The sequence below is a fragment of the Stenella coeruleoalba genome (genome assembly GCF_951394435.1).
Source record: "Stenella coeruleoalba genome assembly, chromosome: 13".
Classification (NCBI taxonomy): Eukaryota; Metazoa; Chordata; class Mammalia; order Artiodactyla; family Delphinidae; genus Stenella; species Stenella coeruleoalba.
Genome location: NC_137159.1, coordinates 7752907 through 7774065, shown reverse-complemented (window position 1 = coordinate 7774065; position 21159 = coordinate 7752907). Strand labels below are relative to the sequence as shown.

Genomic DNA, 21159 nt, shown 5'->3' with positions numbered 1-21159 from the left:
AGCAAACACGGCTTAGAGACAAAACAACAGGTGGGGGGAGGGGATATGGGGGGTGTGTGTGGACGAGTCAATAACAGCAACTTCTGGCCCCGAGAGAGTGAAGACAGGGCTGGCTGAGCGGTCCAAGAAGCTTCAGAAAGTAACTGAGTTACCACAAGACGCAACAGCATGGAACTCCAAACCCCACTCACACTGCACTGCCTTGAATACCGCCTCTGTTCACTTGAAAAAAATACTGCTGGCATACATTGCATCCAATATTCCCCATTTTTGAAGAACAAGAAATATTCCAACTTGTTTATTCCAAAGATGTTATCATTTACTTACGTTTCCAACACTTTCATCTCATGCTTTGCCCAACTGTGAGCCATGCCGAGAACTGTTTCAGAAGTGGGAGACCTATGCGGTACGGTGATAAAAACGAAACCTAAAAATCACTCCTAAAGATCAAGCGGTATTCAACGATCCCAGAGCACTGCTTTGAGGAAAATGAGTCGTACACGATACGCTGGCTACTAACCGATTCCCACAGAGGCAGCACATTTAGTCTGGTCTTTGATTTCCGTGCGGACAGCATTTGCAAATTCGTCAGGAGTGAGCCTGGTCTCTGCGAGGATCTCAGTGATGTCTACCAGAGCTTCATCACAGCTGACAGCTTCGATGCTATGTGTGTAGCTGCCAACACAGAGCAAAGGCAACGAATCACAGCCCCAGCTTAACATCAAGCAGCCACATGTGGCAAAACAGGCTCTCCTATGGTATCTCTCTTCGACATTTCCTTACAAGACTTAAAAGGCTAAAAATATTAGCAGTTTACCTGAGCTGGCCCAAGTGCCCCTATTTAGTCACTTAACTTTTAACTGCAAAGTTAATCAATGTTTTCTTTTTTTCCATATTAACTACCAAAAATACAACAGAAATGACCATTTCAGTTTCCCTATACTGAGAATACTGTTGTAAACCTCTCAATAGTTGAAAAGTAGTAAGTGAATTGGAATTGTCACAACACTTAATTTCAAAAATGTTCAAACACGGTTTACCAGAATCCTTGAGGAACAGAAATATCACACAAATCAAACAAGCAATTGACAGTCTCCTAAACAAAAACGCCCAGGACACAGCAGGATATGATGGTGGCCAGTCACCCAGATGCCTGTCCAGGACGCCAGCAACACCCCCTGCACGTGGAAATGCTCTGGGTTCTGACTGCTGCTGCTGTTTGGTCACGATCTACTCACACAAAGGACTGTTTCAATTCTCCACAGAAGAGGAAAAGGAAGAGAAGAATCACCACGTGGCTCTGATGCTAATTAAATATGTGAACCACAAGGCCAGCAGAGGCCTCAGGACCAGAAATGGATGGTCAATAATCCACCTGGTAAAGTACCAGGAGGGCCAGGCCTCACCTCTCACTACACCTTACTGTAGGTTACGAATCAGATTAATTACTATCAATAATCATTTAAGAAATGAGTGTTTTGTTAGGCTTAACTCCAGAGAGAAATCTGCAAGAGCAGAAGGCTATTCCTGATATGAAAGCTGCTCTGAGGCGTGGAGAATATGAAGCAGAGGCAGGATTTCCAAAGGTGGAAGGAGAACAAGGAATTTTTTCCCCCAAAGAACAGCCACGTGCCACTAACAATGTCTTCACCCACTAAAATTATATGATAGCGTCCACCAAACCCCCCAATCCGAGGTGCAGGCTGGCTGCCCGCTCCAGGGCCTCCGTAACCAGAACACACAGCACCCAGCTCAGCCACCTGCTCCCAGCCCACACGCGGCGCTGCTACTGACCGCAGCTTTCGACAGGACTTGAAAAGCACTCTCTCCACCTGGTAACACTGACATTCCCACATTGGGGTCTTAAGGACAGCTGTGATTGTAACTGGCTTGTCACTCAGCCCTAAGTCCACAGACTGATGCCAGATAACTTCACCTGCCCCTCTATGTTTCTCTCTCCTGCTAAAGTAAGCTCCTCAAAGGCAGAGCCTGGATCTGACTCCACTCTCATAGGATTGGCAGCATCAACAGTGGTTTGCACTTGGTAGATACTCCATAAACAGGTGTTCAAAATAACGCGTTAAGAAAGGAGAGGAAGAAGTGAAGATAGAGGCAAGAACCTCCCTTAGAACATCAACACAGCCCAAGGGTTGGCGGACCCTGGTCTGCTGTCTAGAGATCTGTTTTGGTGAATAAAGACTGAAGGGAGCAGAGCCGAACCCGCACCTCATCTGTGACTGCTGCCACTGTCCACGGCAGGGCTGAGCAGCTGGGACAACGACCTCATCCGGCCTTTTATGGAGAAAATATGCCAACTCCAGCTGTAGAGTATACAGGGCCTGACATATACTTATCTAAAATTTTAAGTTTTGAGTTAACATTCAATATACCTACACTGTAAATATTCTAAAAATTAATCTCTTTTTCTCAAGCCAACTAATCACCCACCTTGAAACTACAGCTGACCCTTGAACAACACTGGTTTGGACTGCACGGGACCACGTATACCTGGATTTTGTCAGCAGTAAACACTGGAGCGCTACGCGATCCCCGACACGGAGGAGCCACGGGCGCAGCGGGCAGCTGCCACGGCACGTGGCCCTCCACCGCACGGAGGACGGCACCGCACCACCCCAAGCTGTGCAAGCGCCAGCTGTACTGCTAGAACCTTCTATGAAAGCTAACTTCTGGCGTCCTGAAAGATCTTAGAGGACACAGGGTTTGACAAGGTCTCTACTTGTTAACGTATAGTTCTCATTTTAAACAAAACCATAATTCAAATGTAATAAAAGAGAATAACCAGGTTAAAAACTCCAATCCTTCAGCTGTCTGGTTCCACGGAGGGAAACCTGGAACCGCTGACGAGAAGTCATGCAGGCACAGAATCAGACTGACATCACCACCAGGGAGCAGCTGAACAATCCCAGCCGTGCAAACACGTCCCTGAGGCCTGAGCCCTGCTCCGGGAGGTGCTCGTGGGGAGGAGAGGGGGCCGTGACACCCGAAGGCAGAGGAGCAGGTTCCCGGAAGAGAGGAGCGTCCAGCAAAAGTGACCCCGACAGGCCTGGGGAAACTGTTCTCTCTTCAACATTAGGTAAAAGCAGTAAAGGAACAGACAGGAGCGTGAGCGCAGCACACAGTGTACCTGGCCAGTGTCTCATACATCGTTCGTGCAACTTCCTTATACGCGTGAAAATCATAAGGGACAGCCTGAAGACTGGGACAAAGTTGTTTCGCTTGCCCGAAAAACATTCCATTCCTAATGCCAACTTGTCTAGAGAAAGAACAAAATACAGTGGAGGTTAGACTAGGAATTTTTAAATGCCAAATCAAGTATCAAATACTGATAGTATCTCCCCAAGCCACTGATACACAATTTTCATTTAACTCCATTTTCATGAGGGGTAAAAAACAGGCATTAAGACAACTTACAGGTTTGTTTTCCCCCAAAAGGAAACTGACAAGATTGTCTGATGCGTGTAAGTGACATGTGCAGATGTGCCCAAGTACGTTATTCAAAGGCCAGGTTTGGCTCCTGCCTCTGTGAAGACGTCTCCTGAGACTCAGACCTCTGGCGCCTGTGCAGAGATGCCAGCATACCACACGTCGGTGATACCACAACCACCGCAGAGCAGGAGCGTGCTGTCAAAACGGTCTGCTTCCACTCACACGGGGCCCGGTTTGGCCAGGGCTCAATCCCCCAAAGACAAAGAATATAAACAGCAGAACCACACAGAACAGCGCTATGCGACAGACAGACACAGTGTACTCATCCTATTACCACCCAATTCCCAATTGACCAATTCCAAGCTCCTGCGGTGGCTCCACAGTGGCTGAGATGCCAACAGCATTGGACATGGTGGGACATCACTCTGGGCAGGGGCCAGGGTTCCAGAACTTTGAGGGACCTAATTGAAAATGGTAAATTTCAAATCTTTTGCGTGTCTCCACGCCCCACTTACCTGTGGTAATTTGGAGCATTCAGCACAAAACTGTAATCATGGAATTATACATAATGAGTACAATTCCATGTTACTACTATGCAATGAATCGAAAAAAAATCTTACAGTAAAAACACAAGCAGATAATGATAAGCAATGTTTCCCCAGATTACATACCCATAGGTGTAAATACATCAAATGGTTACTTTATACATCCACCCAATAAATATTTACTCAGTGCTCACTTAGTACGGAGGTGTGCCCTGTGGCACAGAGGCCTGTGGCGCCTGCCCATCCCAGACCACCAGAGAGCCAAGAAGGAAAAGACTCCGCCAAGCCATTCAGATGAAAGAAATGCAAAATGACATGCATTTTTAATGTATATAAAAACAATAATAGATCATCAGACTGCAAAGCCCAGAGTAGATGAGAAATATCTAATAAGAGGGAAAAATGACAGTAAAGGAAGAGATGATTAACAAATCATGGTGAAGAAAACAATGCTTTCATTCATTTAACAAAAATTTATGTCTCGGGCACTATGTTAATAAAGCGTATCCCATGACATCCACGAGGATGACCTGCACTGGCCTAGGAGAGGACAGATTCAAGGTGACGGACCTGGTTCATAAGGCAGGGAAGTGTGTGCAAAGGAGTTCACAAGTCTGCAGAGAAGTGCATAAACAAGCTGAAACGTTCCAGTAATGCTAGATACATAGCTTCAGCATGTAAAAAAGCTAAACTTACAAATTAAAGGTAATTATTCATTTTTAAAGGAATGTCTTACATAATTCCTGTAAGCACAATACTCTTATATTTACAATAAATTCATTTTCAAAGTTGTCACTTACACAAAAAATTTCAGGGACATATTACTTAGAAAAATGTAATACATCAACTTATGTACTCATGCATACCTACATCTCATGGAGAAATGTTTAGGGATCACTAGACACTGTAAGGGAGTTATGAACAAAAAAAGGGTAAACCTCAGAGGCTTCCCGTAACTAAGGGAAGCAAAAGACCTTGAGTTGGTGGTTGGAAAATTAGACTTGTTTCATATAAAATAAATGAGTAGGAATTCCCTGGCGGTCCAGTGGTTAGGACTCATCACTCTCACTGCCAAGGGCCCGGGTTCAATCCCTGGTTGGGGAACTAAGATCCCACAAGCCATGCGGCACAGCCAAAAAAATAAAATAAGATAAATAAATAAAATAAAATAAGATAAATGAGTAAAGACAATTACAAAACAGCTTGAAATAACTTCACTACAGTGACATTTATTCCTCTCAAATGAAGTCCCAGGCAGCAAAGACTACCAGTACTTCATAAGCTGCAGAAACAGTTTACTCCCAGGTTTAAAGTGAAGGCAGCACACTCCTTCTTCCACGTGCTGTATGCTCAGACAACGGTATTTGGTGTTGCATTAGACAATATTAAAAAAAAGTAACCAGTAAATCACTGTCACTGTCAATTCAATATACCGAAGGACATCCATACCGATTAAGGACTGTAAAGTGTCCTTACAAAAGCACGTGAAAACAGAGGTTTAGAAATGATTTGCTCTTAAAAATTTATGATTCTAGGATATTTGTCTATCATTACCTATCCGTCTACATTATTCACCTTCTAACTATGTATAAAGCTAGTTCTCTATGGTAAGTATGAGTACATATTCCGACCTACATGTACACATTCTACCTTCCTATGACTTCTACCGTCTCATGTTCACGTTCCATCCTTTGCTGACCCCGTTATTATAAAGTCTATGTCTACTGAAAACTCACCAGTGCCTAAAGCTGGGATGACCACGCCCACAACACAGTCCCCACGCCAAGCCCAGAAACATTTCTCTGATCCAACTGTGAATATACTTATTTAAAAAAAAACTTCTCACTTAAGGAAAATATAACTATTAGATAGCCACACACACACAAAAGGGTATTCAAGAGACCTTCATTAGGAATAGTCTTCTAGAAAATGAAAAATTACAATTAAAGGACAAAAACCCCATTGCTGTGGGTTTCATGTTTTTCTTCGCCAACTAAAACAAATTCATTTTCATCACTTTCTGCATCTCCTTAAAATAAACATGTGCCCTCTAAGCGACACTCAAATGGCTTGCTACACAGCATTTGGCCCTCATATATCGTCACCCCAATTATTCTGTGACACATTCAGCCTGACAATCGCCATCTGTGGTACAATACAAAGGCACCATCCAAACACCAACAGAGGCCCGAGCCCAGACATATCTGTGGCTACTGGACTTGAAAGCCACCAGGAGTTGGCAGTGCTTCTAACTTTGAGGTGGCCTTGGTGCTCACTCTCCAGCCAGTGTCCAACCTGGGCCGCTGGGAGAGAAGGGAGATCCTGCAGAGGCAGTATGGAAAGGCGGCGCTTCTGTTTCACCAACAGCAAAATCCAAAGACTGAGCATGTGTTTCTGGGTTTCATCACACCCTCCAGATACAGGACACGATGCCCAGACATCATAAGCGCATTGCCTGTAACTCAGCAGGGGGAAAAGACCAGCCTACGGAGCACAGCGTACAATCAGCTCTAAACCGCCTGTGCTAATAAAAACATAATAATGCAAAATGTATTTAGACCTGACGTATCTCTTTGATTAAAGTAAGGTTCAATTCCTTGGCTACATTAACAACTAACAATGAAAAAGATTAAAACATAATTCTATCAATGAGAAAGGCGAAGTTAGTTCAGGAGTAAAAGTCTGACAAGTCATAAACAGAAAATAATTTAAAATATTTTATGGACTTCCCTGGTGGCGCAGTGGTTAAGAATCCGCCTGCTAATGCAGGGGACAAGGGTTTGAGGCCTGGTCCGGGAAGATCCCACATGCCACGGAGCAACTAAGCCCGTGCGCCACAACTACTGAGCCTGTACTCCAGAGCCCACAAGCCACACTACTGAGCCCGTGTGCCACAACTACTGAATTCAGCCCACGCGCCTAGAGCCTGCGCTCTGCAACAAGAGAAGCCACTGCAATGAGAAGCACGTGCACCACAACGAAGAGTAGCCCCCACTTGCCGCAACTAGAGAAAGCCTGCACACAGCAACAAAGACCCAACACAGCCAAAAATAAATTTATATAAAAACTTTTTATAATTATGCATGTTTGAATATAATCCTTTTTTCTTAAATATCCTTTTTATAAAATAATTGGCAAGATTTAAGCAAACTACTCTGGATAGATGATGTTGTGTTGAGATACTTTTTGTTCAGACTGGACTTGCTTGAATAACCCCAACTTTAAATCAAGACTGAAAAATGTTATATATATCAAGTCGTTGTATGCAGTTAAGGTTACATGTCAATTGTAACTCAATTTTTTAAAAGTATGAATGACTAAGCCATAAAGACACTATCTAAAAAAAAAAGGCTGAAAAATGTAGCTGATGTGACTTGACTCTGTTTCTATAATTAGTAAATACTTTAACACTTGCCAACAATGTGTAAATAAATGCTTGCTGTGCTATAAAGGTAAAAATGTTTGTGTTCAGTTATAAAGAAAGAAAAAATAAAGAATACTCTTTTAAATTAATCACTTCAGGGGGCTTCCCTGGTGGCGCAGTGGTTGAAAGTCCGTCTGCCGATGCAGGGGACACAGGTTCGTGCCCTGGTCCGGGAAGAGCCCACATGCCACGGAGCGGCTGGGCCCGTGAGCCATGGCCACTGAGCCTGCACGTCCGGAGCCTGTGCTCCGCAACGGGAGAGGCCGCAACAGTGAGAGGCCCGTGTACCGCAAAAAAAAAAAAAAATTAATCACTTCATTATTACTCCATTTTTACAACTATAATAATCGATTTTTAAAAAACAATTTTTTTAAAGTATGAGGAACATATGATATATATGTCTGTTTTTTTAGTACTGAAACAGCTGGTTGTAATTAGGATTAGTGCTAACAGGTTGACAACTGCAACTTTAAGTGAGGAGATGATTAGTTATGCCATTATGGAACTGTTTAGTTATAACTTAACAGGCAATCAAATTTTAACATAAGTTAAAAAAAATACTATTAGGATGTTTAAATAACAAGGGATCCTGGTGCTAAAAGGGAACGATCAGAGTAGATGACATTAAGGCCCTCTCCTATTCAAGAATATCTAATTCTTTAATTCTATACTTCAAGAGACAATGGTTTAAAAAACAACAATGTCCAGCTTCTTTTGGTTTCCACCATAGGACCCACTGGTTCATCAGGACACTAAGGTATTTATTTGAAGTTATCTAGCATTTGTGAAGGGAAAGAAAAGGAAACTGAAGGGATTAAGGCTAGAAAGATTTCTTTCCATAACATGTTTCTAACATTTAAGTTATAGGCTTGACCAGCATATCTAAATCCACTTCAAAAGATTATATAAAAATGATTAAGTAAATTAATTATTCATTAAGTATTACAACACCCTTAATTTCTACATACCTGGCTTCATAACTACAAGATGCGATTTCAGCCTTTGACAAAACAGAATCAATTCCATTTGTTTGTGCAGAATCTTGATTCTCCCACATTGATGAATCTGGTATTTCTGCTTTAAAAATAAAATTTAATGATTGTGTGTTAAAAACTGATTTTCCTTAACTTTCATTCAAGAAATTTGTTTACCAGTCCTTTCATATATAAATGTTCAATAAATTCCAAATATAGTTATCTCCATTGACATTTATCCCCTTATTTAATAAAAGAAAATCTATAACTCTAAAATGGTTTGCTTCCAGTACATTCTTCACCAGCAGTCAGACATAAACTTATAATAAATCGAAAGAGTTCTGTTTTAACAATAGTTTTAAAAACCATATACCAAAAGATAAGTATAAAATATCCCTTTAAGTCTGTTGAGACAGACAAGGATGAAAAAAGTGATCAGGAAGATAAACCCCCTCCTACAGCCTCAAAAGGATGACACAGCTCTCTGGAATGGGAAGCAGTTAGTGGGAAATACAGTAAATTTCTCTGAATGTTCTTGCTGTTTCTTAAAAACTATCTGCAAAATTTAAATCTAATTAACATTTTCAACAAACATCAAATTCCTTCCTACAAGTCATTTGATCAAAAAATAATTTAAAAGGTCATATACCATAAGAAGTTCCATCCTAAATCTAAGCTTTTTCTTTTGAACACACATCACGTAAAAGAGCTTCACAGTATTATCCCTTATCCCCCCTTTCAGGAAATTCTACTTTTGGCTTAGCAATGCATGTGCGATTAAAAACATTCAAGTGAGGGCTTCCCTGGTGGCGCAGTGGTTGAGAGTCCGCCTGCCAATGCAGGGGACGCGGGTTCGTGCCCCGGTCCGGGAAGATCCCACATGCCGCGGAGCGGCTGCGCCTGTGAGCCATGGCCGCTGAGCCTGCGCGTCCGGAGCCTGTGCTCCGCGACGGGAGAGGCCACAGCGGTGAGAGGCCCGCGTACCGCAAAAAAAAAAAAAAAAAAAAAACATTCAAGTGAGATGAGACTATCACTTGCTCTACAGACTACAACTCTAGCCTAAAGAGTAGAGCTCACAAATAAGTCTTAATATCCAAACCAAACTGACAGATTCACGCAAGAATATTAAGGCACTCAGTCTAGAAAGCCTACTGACCGCACGTCACGTGACATCACTAGCCAGTGAGAAACAGATGAAAACACAACTTCAGCTATGTCTCTTGGGATACTACTGAGTTCCAAGAAGAATATGCTTTAAAAACATCAATTCTCAGTCATAATTCTACTATTCTGAACAAACAATCAGTAAAATAAGACTACGACAGGACTTCAGCTAATTCTAGACAAATCTATTTAGAGTACAGTGTAACAACACGTAACTAATAAACCCAGTATTTATCTATTTATTTCAGAGACATAATGTTCCACAAAAAAATCAACCAAGTAAAGCACCAGCAGGTAAACACGGCAGGGTGTCCGGCTCTACGAGCTGTAACAACTCTTCCTGGTCTGACCTCGGTAATCACCAGCTTTCAACCAACTAGGAAACCCACACGAGCAATTCTGGATTCTGGCACCCATGCATACGAAGTGTAAGTGCGAATCAAACTCTGAGGATTGGCATGTTAATGGGGTCAAATTCCACTTGCGTCCAAAATAAAATCAGCAGAGTGTACAATCTGAGCCATGATTTCTGATACACTGTGACTAACAGAAGCTGTCCCAGGACAAATTAAAGACAGAACACAGAGCAGACAGCCCAGTGCTCTGAAGGGTTTTGGAAGGCTAAATATCCCATTACTCTAAGCTGAAAATCTGTGAGAATTTTGGGGCTGTCAGTATCACAGTTCAACAGGGGCTGCTACTAAACCGAAAAAGAAGAGCTGAAGCCTGAACGGCCACAACCAGCTGCCTTTCAAAGGTGCACCCGTGAGTTATGCCTTGTGAGTTATGGGGAGTCAGGTGACTTACATTCGAAGGGCTAAACAACCTAAGAACTTGTTTTGAAAATCACAGAAAAGTCATGCTTGTGGTGAGAACAGTGTCTGTGGTCCCTGCTCCCAACGCCCTGCCTGGGGTGGCACCTCGCGTTCTCTCCTCTGGGCGGGCTGACCTGGTCCACAGCGCGGCAGGGTGCGTGGTCCCTCCACGAGCGGAGTGAGTTCCTTCATGGGAGATTCAGGGAAATGCAGGGACACACTGTCCTCACTGGAGGGCAAAGTAGAGAACTGCTCATCAAAACTCGACAAACTAGACGGGCACATGGAGAATGTGGAGGAACGGTTGGAGAAATCAGAGGCCAGGACCCAAGTCTGTGAAAAAGAAATCGCTGAGAATAAATCTATGACTAACACGATTTTAAAAACTGTTGTTCTTTAGACTGAACACTGAAGTTGTTGAAGGGATAGGAGACGTCTGCATTCTGGAATTCAGGAAGGGAGAAAAGGCCCCAACCATGAAATTCTGAGTATAAATGGATTCCAAATTCAAGATCGTCAATGAGAAGGCTCGCTGCTAAGCACTGCTCAGGAAGCGGCTGCCAAAGAAGCCAGGGATGGAGAGCCCTGGTTACGTCGGTCCGATTAGACAAAGAATCTCTGAATATGACAGGTAAGAAACTAAGTTGCGATAAAGGGCTAAAGATGCTATTTGTTCTAATACTTTGCCTAGACATACAATCCAAAACATCCGAACTGAATTTTTTTTAAAAGCTACTGTACAGAAGGCAAAGATTCTAATTCCTAAACTGCTCCTCAATATTTTAAAATTTGGTGTCATATCTAATAATAGGAGCCAGAGAAAGAAAGATCAGAGAATAACAAGGAAAGAGGAACAAAAGCATGGAAAAAACAAGTTCCAAGTATAAGCCTAGCTGCAACCAAACTCTGTAACAGAGGACAATCTATTCATGTTATATGTAGCAAATATTTTGGTAAGATCCTAATGGGTCAAAAGGCTTAGGACGTACATAAAAGCAAATGATATCAAGTTAAAGAGAGAGTATAAAATACAAAGTATCATATTCATTTTTTCTAGTGATAGGAAAATCTGTTTTTGACAGTTTTCAATGGCAAGTGAAATTTCAATACTTCTCCTAATATATACCTTCTGGTTTACCACTCACACTTAGAGGCAGAGGGAATGTGAGTTATAAAAGGTCATTACAATGTTATGAAAACCCAGTGGCTACACTGATGAACACAATTAAGTAACCAATGCCAGAATTCTGTTTATAAACTGTTTATGGTCAGATCATTTGTGATGCGAGGAAAGACAGAAGAGGACCAGCTCTCTGCTGCTCTAAGGAATGTGTAGATATAGACTGTAAAGTAAGGGCACGTGTGCAAACACAAGATTCTTCCCATGGGAGGAGCTCTGAGCACCGAGTAACGAGAGATGCTATGAACGGTATACACAGGGTATTATTCTTCCCTCTTTAATGTTCATCCAATATTTTACTGAGTGCCCAATGCGTGACAAGTACTGTGCATTCCCTTAAGCTACTATTTGTTTTCCAGAATTTTAGATTTCATCTTTAAAATGATACCACACAGAAAAGACAAAAAGAAAAACCAACCTGCCCCCAAACCAAACTACTAATACTTAAGAAACTACCCATATTGTCAAATACCATAAAGTAACTAAATCTCAACAAGCTCAGTATTTCCTAACCTCAACATCTACTCACTTCACACAAAACGCTAGAATCCTAAAAATTCTCTTAAAAGATTTAATGACCAGGAAAAGCTTTAGGAAATCTGCAGAATACAGGTACACGTGAAGCATAAAGATGTATCTATAATTATTTTCCTTTGTACCTATAGCATGTAAACAGATGAACACAACCAGCAAGAGGAATGTAATCCCGAAAAGGTTCTCAGAGATGTCTACTGGCTTTCCTTTTGTCTTAATTTCATTAAGAGCATTTCTAAAATAAGCCCAAAGTTTTATAACTGAAAACTAGAGACCTGAAATAATTGGGACGAAATTTAACTGCATGCCTTCCATTCTACTGCATATCTAATTTCTGTTTCCTGATTAACATTTTTTTGAAAAACTAATTAAAAAAAATTTTGGCTTTCCAGACATTCATGAGGAAACTGATCAACGCCAAATAATTTCACTTCTAAGCAAATATTTCTCAGGGAATTTAATGAAGGCGGGGGGTGGGGGGGAGAAACATGAAAATCTTAACAGCACTGTGATTAGTATAATTTATGATTTTTGTTTACTAATAGCCAAAATTTAAGAGCCAGAGAGGCAAGAAAAAAGTTTCTCATATGAAACAGGTTCAACAAAGATATGGGGAATGACTGCCGGCACTTATCTTCTCATTCCAGTAAATTAAAGCCTTACTGTTTCTCACTCCACTGGCTCATACACATCTTCGGCAACACAAACTTTAGTGCCCTTACTGGGATCCGTGACCAAACAACAAGTAATTAACTTTCAAGTGGAGAGGTTCCACAGAACGATGTCCATGATTTTCATCCCCAATCTAAATTTATACAAAGCAAACTAATCACACCCTTTAAAACATTCTTCTCTCTCTTTCCCAGGAAAGTATCGTTATCCAATTCAACAAAGCGTAACTATTAAACCACTCATTTGTACTGCATTCGGATTTTGCTTTAAGATGTCACTGACACCCTTGAAACCCTTGAATGAAAAAGCTAATTATTTCATCTCTGCTTTTATTTCTGTAACAACACTACCAAAGCAAAATCCAGAAGTCTTCAACAGGAGCACTCTGACTTCAAAGAGGGCTCGTTATCTGTACCTGCTTTGCCTGTCAGGATTTTATTCTGGTACCACTGCCACTCCAACTGGGGGTTAGCGCCAGGGCGCAGAGGTGCCCTTCCCGTGCCTCTGTTACTTGTGACAGCCACCGGCCTTCCTGTAAGGAGAGAATAAAAGCTAAGTACAGGAACACTAACACTTAAGAAATAAGACATCTCTCTTTAGCTTTAACTTAGGCATTAATCCCTAAAAGAGCCAAAACCTTTGAAGATTATCAGTCGCTATGCAAAAGTCATCTATTGATGTTTCTCTGTACCCCCCCAAAAGTAAACTATTTATGACAATTTTGATGCATTTATTCAACTTAAAAGCAACACTATCATAGCTTTGTATGGTTTTTGTCTGGTTTCTTACAGTAGAAAACAGGCAACTCAGATCCTAGATTCAGACTGGCAGGGTGGGGAGAGAAAGAAAAACTAACTATCTAGATTTTTAATATTTCTGGTATCAGAAAAGTAAGGTAACATCTAAACTAATCTTTATTTTTACAGCAAGAAAAAAAACTAATTAAATGTATATGTAGAGGAATCACAATCTGACCTATTATATAATCAAAGGTGAGTATATACAGTCCCCAAATTTTTGGTTTAGTTATAATATCTTTCATGCATCATTTCCTTATATGTGTTTGTGTTAAAAGATAACTCTAACTTTGTAAAGCAATAGCATGGATAATCCATGTGTGTGTGTGTGTGTGTGTGTGTGTGTGTATATATATATATATAGTATATATATATACATGCATATATTTCATTGAATGCATTTGCTGTGAGGACAAAAAAAAGCATTAAAAAGTCACTCATGGGCTAAAATCAACTCTTTACAGTCTAAACACTCCTATCATAGCCGAAGCAGCAACTGCCCGTGATAAAAATAAAGCCCTAGTATTAACCCCGGCAGTTTCTATGCTTTCCTTAAGGGGAAAATTCACTCTCAGAAGACAGTACTAATAGCTATCTCTTTTGGACACAGAACTCTCAAAAATCGAGAATAAATATTTTCAAAAGTATTGACTAGGTCACAAATACCTAAAATTTCCATTAAAACAAAGACTGCACAGATGACAACATATTCTAGCAATATTCAATAATACAAAATTACCCTACAACCAAAAAGTGGGAATGTTCCCTAGCATCAGGACAGTTAAGCTATTCATTCAAGAAAAAGCATAGTGACTCAAGGTGCAAAGACATATGCTACCATAAAATCTCCATTTATTGACAAAGTTATCATAAATATAGATTAAAAATATAGAAAATGCCCAAAGCAGGTCCCTATCTACATTAGTCTTAGATGTTCAGCTGAAGAGGAATATTCTTCCCTAAAGGCCTGGTCTCTACAGGGAGGAAAAAACTTTTCTATTCTCCCTCTCTTTCTTGATAATGGAGTCCAGAACATTTGGAAGTAGGAATTGATTTTGCCAAGGAAAATGAGAATAAATATTTCTTAAAGAATACTTTGTGACCCCTTAGAATAAACGTCTATAACAGTATATCAGTTTTCTTAATACATAAACGAGAATACAGACCTTTGAGATCTGGTCTATTTCGTATACCCACTGACACAAAGAAGCAATCCATATCAACATGCATTATACAGCTCTGAGGTCTGGGTGAACTCAATACTGACATAGCTCCTGGAAGGAAAAACAGAATGTTCAAACCCCAAACTAGTTTTTAGTATTTAAAAAAAAATCAGGTCTGGTTAATTTTAGAAATTACATTTTTAAATGCTTACAAGCAGAATAAAGTTTTAAAAAAATACAGATTCTATAATAGATTACTCCTATCACCTCAAGAGAAATCAAATTTCAGTTTCTTTGGCTCTAGAAATAATTCAGAGATACAAATTTAGTTTCCAAACAGAATTTAAAATCAATTGTGAAGACATCATGTTTTCCTAGTCTATATTCTAACAAGTCTCCAATTAAAAGTCTGTCTAAATGCTTATCTCCAAGTTATTTCTGTGGGCTGAATGGTTTATAAAAATGTATAAAGATGTTTTCATATATTTAGTTCCACAGACCTAAGTTACTTTAGATGATTACTATTCTATGCAGTAACAACATTCCTTGGTAAGACAACAGTAAAAACTGCTACTGTTATTGAGTGCTCTGTAAGTAGGTGTCAGGCACTGTTTTAAGAGGTTCACATGTATTAATTTATTTAAATTCTCACAACAACACTATGAGAGAAGTAAGATTATCCCCATTTTGCAGATTAATAACTTGAGTCATACAGCCAGTAAGAGGCTGAGCTGGAATTCAATCCCAGGCAGTCTAATTTCAGAGCCCCATAAGCCACCACACTTGTAAAAAGTGATGATCTCATAAAGGAATTTTCCTCTGCTAGATTTAAGAATAACAGTACTGAGGTTAATCTTCATAACAGGCTTCCAAAAACTTACATTTACTCCCCAAAATGTTGAGACAACTCTATTTACCAAATTGTGACTGTGAAAGAGTTTACCCTGTTCTCACTAGGTGCAGGGCACCGGACCTTTGTTCCTATTTTCTGCCTGTACTATCACTTGTGTGCCGACAGGAAACTGAGACTCAGAGAGGTGAACTCACATGCTCTGCATCGTAAGAGTGGCAGAGCCAGGATGTGGACTCAGGCTATTACCTAACTCCAAAGCCAGGGACTTCCTTGCTACCCTCTATATTCCCTCGAGAAATCATTTATAAAATAAACCTTAACAATTGTAAGTCTGCTGTATAAAAGTATTATACACACATAATGCAAACAACTCAAAATAATGGTTTTAAAGATTCAAGTCACACAGAATGTATATACTACATGCCTACTGAATGCTTTCATACAACATAAAAATCTCTCATCTTATTCCCATTCATAGAACTGATCCGTAATAGCTCTTTGAAGCTTTCAAAATTAAACGACCTTTAGGTAACAAGGCCAAGGCATGATAAAAGGAAAATCTAATACCTATAACATTATTTTGAAATATCTCATAAATAACAAAAAGCATTTGGAATACATCAAACACAGCAAAACGTAACAGAAAAAACCCACATGGAGAGGTTCTATCACATTGTGAGAGAACCACGAGCTTCTCTCTGCACCTCAGTTTCCACAGCTATAAATTAAAGGGTAATACTAGATAATCTCTGAGATCCCGCCCCAGGGGGAACCCATTTAATCCATAAAAAGCAACTAAAACCTCAAACCAGATACCAATTTATAATGACAGGCACAGAAATACAGCCTGTTATTGTTGGTTTTGTTTGTTTTTGATGACAAGAAAACTATTTAAAAAACAAAATACAATTAACCAACCTACTTATATGTGAAAATACTTAACCTCACTAAAAGCTTACCACTATACTTATAATAGCTATTATGACAAAGTTATTTAATTATTGATAAATCATTATGACGCAAGCTTTTAAAAATTAACAGTTACTCTTACCAAACCAATTCATTCTTACAGGAGTTTAAGCACTGAATATAAAATATGCTATATTTTACAGTTCAAAACTTCAACAACTGATAAGGTCTACAGGAGGAAAGAATGCTCAGAATCCCAACCTCATTACTATTTAAATTACCTAAAAATGTTCACTTAGCCACACTCAAATCTAATTTTGTAGAAAATTTTTAGTAAGAAAGCTTTCTGTCATCTGTTATACTCACTGTTACTTACATAACCTGCTATGCCTAGAGACTTCCATGTTACAAGACCTTAGTATTGACGAGAATACCAGTGACAGATTAAGAACGAAATGATCAAGCATGATTGTTTCTTAAGAAAACAATTTTAGTAAGTATCTACCTGGGTCAGTTACAACAAATGCAGACCTGCCTGCTTTCATTTTTTTTAACTTTTCCCTTCCTGGAAAGATACCACTACTTTGTCTCTGCAGGGTATTGACAAACTCAGTCAATTCGCACTTCCACGTGGAAATGTGGTGCAGTCTCGAGCGAGAGTAGAAGTCCGAGATGAAGCGGCAGGGCCTGGGTGGCACAGAGGGTGCCGCCTTGCTCGGTGAAGGGACTGAAGAAGTGCTCTTTGTGCTTGAAGGCCCCTGAACAGTGGCGTGGTGAGCACCATTGACTCGAGTGTTGCTGTGCAAAGGTGACAGGGAGAAGGAATTAGTTCTGTGCGGATTCCGCAGAGCATCTGTGCTTCTGGTGCTTTGCTGGGACTGTTGCTCAGCGCAGTCTCTGAAGCCGCCGCCGCTCCTCTCGGCTGCTTCCTCCTCATGGGCAGGGTCGGGGGACAGGCTGCTGGCAACACCGCTGCCCCTGGGCACCAAGCAGTCCTGTGTCTTTAAGGCACCGTTAGAGCTATGAGTGTGTCCGTTGCAAACGGCACTGCCATCTCTGGGATGCGGAATTCCGTTCTGTTTCCTTCCTGGGAAGAAGGGCTCCGGCTCCACAAAACCCAAGTCATTATCTGCATCTTCTTCATTCCAACTGTTCACTCCATTGACTCTGACTTCATTTTCCGTCTCAATCTTCTTAATTATGTGATTTCTAGGGCAGGAAAAAAATTTGTTTAAATGAATAATGTCTGACTTTCAGGCTAAAACAATTTTCCATTTAAACGCTATCTTAGTGGTACACACTTTAATATTCCCTCCACCAAATCTGAATGATTAAGCCACAAACTTTTTTTTCATTATTGCTCTTCTAATAAAAGATAATTCTTTGCTAAACTGAAGGAGCAAGGTAACTAGGAAAATTCTAGCACATTAACAGCCTTTCAGGTTTTTGTTTTTGTTTTTTTAATTTCAGAGACTCACAGAGAAGAAAATAGAATTGGATCTTTTTCAGACTGAAGAAAAATCCAAGAAACTCTTTTCAATTATTTTTCCCACTATAAATTAACTGTAATCTGTAAGCTTTAAATACCCAGTTTGTAGCACAGTGTCTGGCATTTACTAGGTAGTCAGTAAGTATTTGCTAAATTAATACAATATGAATTAATTCCCGTAAAAATGGGTAAGAAACCTTATCTGAATTCTTACTCCTCTTTTTACTTTCAGTTTTATGTAAGGCACTGTTCAACACATTAAATCCAGTACTGCTACAATCCTGAGGCTCCTTACTTTCCCCCAGGAAATGACTGACAGACTATATTCACTAATCCATTAACAGGGTCAAACTGTTGCACAAGTAGATAAAAAGTAAAAAAAAGGTCAATGTGTATGGTTAATTCAATAAAATTCATACCTAGAAAAATGAGGATGTTCGCCCTATTGACAAGGGAATTAGCATTTCATTTCTAAGAAAAGCATTATTTAGATGCCAGGGCGGTAGGTCCAAGGCAATCTGGACCAAGTGTCCTGATGACAGGTTTATAAATGCAGTAACTATGACAAATGTTATGTTAAAGTCACATCCTGGCTCTTCTAGATGTCTGCTTGGTAATGCTCGGTAATAAAGACAAGATTCATCTGCATTCAAAAGAATCACCTAAGTAACAAAAACAAAAATCTGAATTACAAAGCAGTAATTCATTCTACTTAGAAAAGTCCACAGCATTAGTCCAAGTACAGTTCAGGCTCCACATGAGGGTGCCACATGCAGCACCAAGGCACAGGTGAGATTACCACGGCACTACCAGGTTTAACCTAAAGTTCCTGCTCCTAATACCAACTGGGTACATTAGTCATGACAGCCTGACTGCACAGCAAACCACGCATGAGCTGGATGCGAAACAGCACCAGCCATTCCTGGGTTGGCTCTGGCTCTGGCTGACCAACTCATGGAATCTGACAGCCAAGTCTGAGTAGGTCCTGTCCTCAAAGATGATCCCACCAGTGAAAGAGGAAAAGATGACCAACGGGAAACGATTAAGAGAGGAAGGAAGGAAAACCTCATTTGATATGTGTCAGAGAAAGTCTGGCCCTTGAGACTGAGAGCAAGGGAGCAAAAAGTCACATAAAGGAATTGCAAAGAAATTTATTAAATGCACTGAACATGCCAAAAATAAAGAACACAGAAAGCAACAAAAGTAAAGTCAGAAAAGTCTTAAATCTAGTTTTCTATGTCATAAATATTAAGGTTTTTTTACTAGCAACACATGCAACAGAAATGCACACATTGGCAGAAAACATACTGCTCATACCCATTCTTTCTGCACTACGGTGTTTCAGCCCAAATGGACATTTATAAAGTAGCTGTACTAGAAATATATCACGAGTGGATATACATTCACTAGGCAACAGCATAAATGGATCAATAATTTAAATCTAATAGGTAAATTCTTCCTAAAATCAACACAAAGAAGAATTTCAAAAAAACACACACATATGTATTTTCTTTTATTAGTGAAGAAAAAGCTTCTGAATATATTATATTATATTCAGAAGCTTTTCTGGTATTATTTGTACACCTTGATGGTACTAAAAAAACAAAATTAAATGTTTTAGGTAACATGAAAAACAACTGAATACACTTATAAGTGAACCTATAAGTTAAAGAACAAATGACAACAAAACTACAGAAGGTAGTGACACTGGATCATCCCAAGTTAATTAGACTCCTGGTCTTTTAGAAAAAATATTATCAAACTCCCAAAGCAAACAATTTAATAAATAAGGGGAAGGCTAATGATAATGAACCATGATAATGAACTACTACCTGATACACAAGTTAAGGCAACACACCAATTAACTGTGAAGCCAATTTACCCAGGATTACTGCAATTAAAACTAAGGTCAAAATATTTTTTAAAATCAGACACATGGACTAAAGTCTAGATTCACCTCTAACTCTATAACCTTGAGGGTCATCAACTAAATTTTAATTGATATAAAATATTTACCTATTTAGAATTGTTACTGATTTAGAATTTTTCAAAAATAACCTAAAAGTGTTAACGTTTTCATTACCTGTCTTTCTATGCAGTAGCACACAGCAAAACTTTAGCTGGAGTAGTTAGTTCAGTTTTTGAGAAAGCAATAGTCTATGGCAAATTACTTGTGTCAAAAATAGTTACTGCCATGAAAACCCATGGAACATTTTACTTCTAATAATTTAAGATCCATTGGTTTAACATGGGAATCTAATGAGAGTGGAAAAGCTTTCTTGTTTACATTTTATTTATGAAACTGTCATGATAAAAATAATTTTTAGGTAAGACATGCACGCCTGTACTTCAACAGGATTAATATAGACGAATAGCCAGTTTTTATGTTTGTCTCTATCTTCAGCAAAGCAGGGGCCGTTCTCACTGCTAAAAACCAGCTGTGTAGTCTCCCCCAACCTAGACAAACTTACACCCTGTCGTTGAGCTGTTTGGTGATGCTGCTGGGACCTGGTACAGGGTCCTCAGGTTTGCACACAGGATTAAAGTTGAGACCTTTCTGCGTGGAGGACTGCTTGCTGTACAGCTGATATGGAATGTAGGACAGGAGTCGTCCAGCTTTGATGCTAAAATAAAAAAGTAACACCAATTTAAGAGTTTAATACTTGGGGAAAAGGAGCTTCACAAAAAATGAATGTTCTCAATGACAGGAATATTTCACCAACAACACGCCATCTCTTTTCCTAGTTTATTCCTTTTTCCTTTGTTTTAGTGGTCCTAATACCTTACTTATTACACACTTAAGAATGAGACCTTCTGCCCATGAAAAGACAGGTCTGAAATTTTAAAAACTAGTAGCCAACCATCTCATGTTGAGGAAAAGAAAATAGACTATAGAGTAGGATGAGAAAAACTTCAAGCACAGAGTTGGACTAGTCGATATTGTAATCGTCATGACTTTAATATTTAACCACAATCTTTCCCCCCCCCCAAAATTCACACAGAATCATCAAGATTTTCTCAAATCCTATCTCACATATTAAATTTTTCCAGAATAAGGGAACTGGATGAGGATTCCCAATTTCCAAGATTCATGTTAGGTCTATTAAATGTGAAAAACTGTAAAATAAAAGGACAAAATAAAGAATCTCAACTGTAAGATTAACAAATAATTTATACTATCTTATGTGTGTAA

The 21159-nt window shown here is 39.6% G+C and overlaps 1 protein-coding gene across 5 annotated transcripts in view; it reads right to left on the bottom strand.

Annotated features, from left to right (window-relative positions):
* Positions 1-21159, bottom strand: part of REV1 (REV1 DNA directed polymerase) — an 81151-nt gene that overhangs the window by 18497 nt on the left and 41495 nt on the right. For 3 of the 5 annotated variants that reach the window (XR_013831134.1, XM_079941369.1, XM_079941366.1), the window contains 7 exons: positions 20438-20590; positions 16983-17686; positions 14719-14826; positions 13171-13287; positions 8385-8493; positions 3146-3274; positions 521-675 (listed from right to left, as the gene is read on the bottom strand). Coding sequence is in view for 4 of the 5 variants with exons in the window: in XM_079941369.1 (XP_079797495.1) it covers positions 521-675; positions 3146-3274; positions 8385-8493; positions 13171-13287; positions 14719-14826; positions 16983-17686; positions 20438-20590 (1475 nt within the window). In the remaining variant the exon portion in view is untranslated. The remainder of the gene's footprint in view (positions 1-520; positions 676-3145; positions 3275-8384; positions 8494-13170; positions 13288-14718; positions 14827-16982; positions 17687-20437; positions 20591-21159) is intronic. The other 2 variants (XM_079941367.1, XM_079941368.1) reach the window with 2 other exon arrangements.